The sequence below is a fragment of the Acanthisitta chloris genome, unplaced genomic scaffold (assembly GCF_000695815.1).
Source record: "Acanthisitta chloris isolate BGI_N310 unplaced genomic scaffold, ASM69581v1 scaffold9973, whole genome shotgun sequence".
Taxonomy (NCBI): domain Eukaryota; kingdom Metazoa; phylum Chordata; class Aves; order Passeriformes; family Acanthisittidae; genus Acanthisitta; species Acanthisitta chloris.
Window position 1 is genome coordinate 17,080 of NW_008665558.1, and position 1,617 is coordinate 18,696.

At 36.3% G+C, this 1,617-nt stretch overlaps 1 protein-coding gene across 1 annotated transcript in view; it reads left to right on the top strand.

Moving 5' to 3' along the window:
* Window positions 1–1,617, top strand: part of LOC103799485 (FCH and double SH3 domains protein 2-like) — a 69,211-nt gene that overhangs the window by 3,532 nt on the left and 64,062 nt on the right. The window contains 2 exon segments of the mRNA XM_009071808.1: window positions 551–605; window positions 1,044–1,172. Of these exon segments, the coding sequence (XP_009070056.1) occupies window positions 551–605; window positions 1,044–1,172 (184 nt within the window).

Consider the following 1,617-nt stretch of genomic DNA (forward strand, 5'->3'; position numbering starts at 1 on the left):
CTTGGTTTTGTTTTCTTACTTACTTTCTAAACCAATATCTCTCTAACAGCTAAGAAAGTACTTCTCTGGTTTCTCTTTCATGAATTCAAATGTGAAAATCAGACCAATTCTCTTTCAAAAACATGTGTGTTTATATGTGTACTTCTCCAGCTTCCTGGAATACAATTACTACTCATGTTGCATTCCTTCAGATGACTAGTAGTTCAAATTTATAGCACTTTCTGTCTGGACAGCTAACTCCAAATCCATCAAACATCAAAATAACTCGAGTTGCAGCTACCACCCAATTTCTCTTTCATGATGTATTTAGATTTTATTCCAAAATCAGGATAAGCTGTGGAAAATTGCTTTTTAGTGTTTATGTAGCTGACCATACTTTGGTATATTTTCCTTCATCCTAAAGCTTTGCTCAAAACTGTACATATAAAAATGTAGGCCTAAAAAGTTATTTAAATTAAAATGTTGCAGAAGCACAGTGCCGTGTCTTGTTTAGCCTGTATTTTGTTGAAATAGTATAGGCAATAAATTCTTCTGTTAATTTCTGTTCCAGGTCCAAACTTAGTCTTTTTCAGTCAAGAATAAGCTTGCAGAAGGCAAGTGTAAAGGTGAGTAAAAGAAAAGCTTGTATTCTGCTGCTGATTTCATGAGGCATATGCCTTGTGTTGTGTGGAATCTAGAGGTGACTGACGTTTTGGAGGGGAAGTTGGTAGGACAAGGGATGAACCAAGAGTGCTCTCTTGGCAGTGTGCAGAGTTATATATGACCAAATTTACAAGGCCTTTTTTTTCTAGTTAGAGTTCAAACTGTTCTTTGAAAGCCACGTGTGAAATCGCAATTGCATGAGAGAAAAAGACATCAGAAAACCCTTTACTGTTAAGAAAACTGTTAAGCTATTAATTCCCCCAAATTTTTGCTATATTAAGACATATATGCAAGTTAATTTAGTGTTGGCTTCTGTTTGGTCATTTAACTTCTCCTTACTACTGTTTGGTCATTTAACTTCTCCTTACTACCTATCTTTTAACTTCCCTTTCTTGTTGTAGTTAAAAGCACGACGATCCGAGTGTAATTCCAAGGCTATCCATGCAAGGAATGATTATCTTCTCACTTTAGCAGCTGCTAATGCACATCAAGATCGCTATTATCAAACAGACTTAGTAAACATTATGAAGGTAAGGAAGCTAATTTGTGTCTGGGAGTTGGGAACAGGGAAAATCTGGGGAGTGAAGCACCAAGTCCTGGGTTGTTTTGGGGCAGCCATTGTGACTTTTCTAATGAGCTGCCACAGGTGAGAGGGCAGAAAATAGAGCCTTCAGTAACATGCAGGGTACTTGGTACCAGTTCCCAAGCCCCAAAACTAAGCAGTCAACTTTTTTTTTAATTCACTTGTTTTCTGAAAAACCCACTTGGATAAAGGAATCAAATTTGTAAAACTAAGACCTGTATTTTCCTATTGTACTGGAAGTTTTTTAGATCTTTAATAGCATATCCCATAGTCCTCTTTTTCATATCCAGATACATGATCAGAACACTTCTTCATGGTATGATTAATGAACTGGAATCATTAAATATCCTGGTTTCAAATTAGGAATTTTAGAGACCAGCAAATCAGCATTC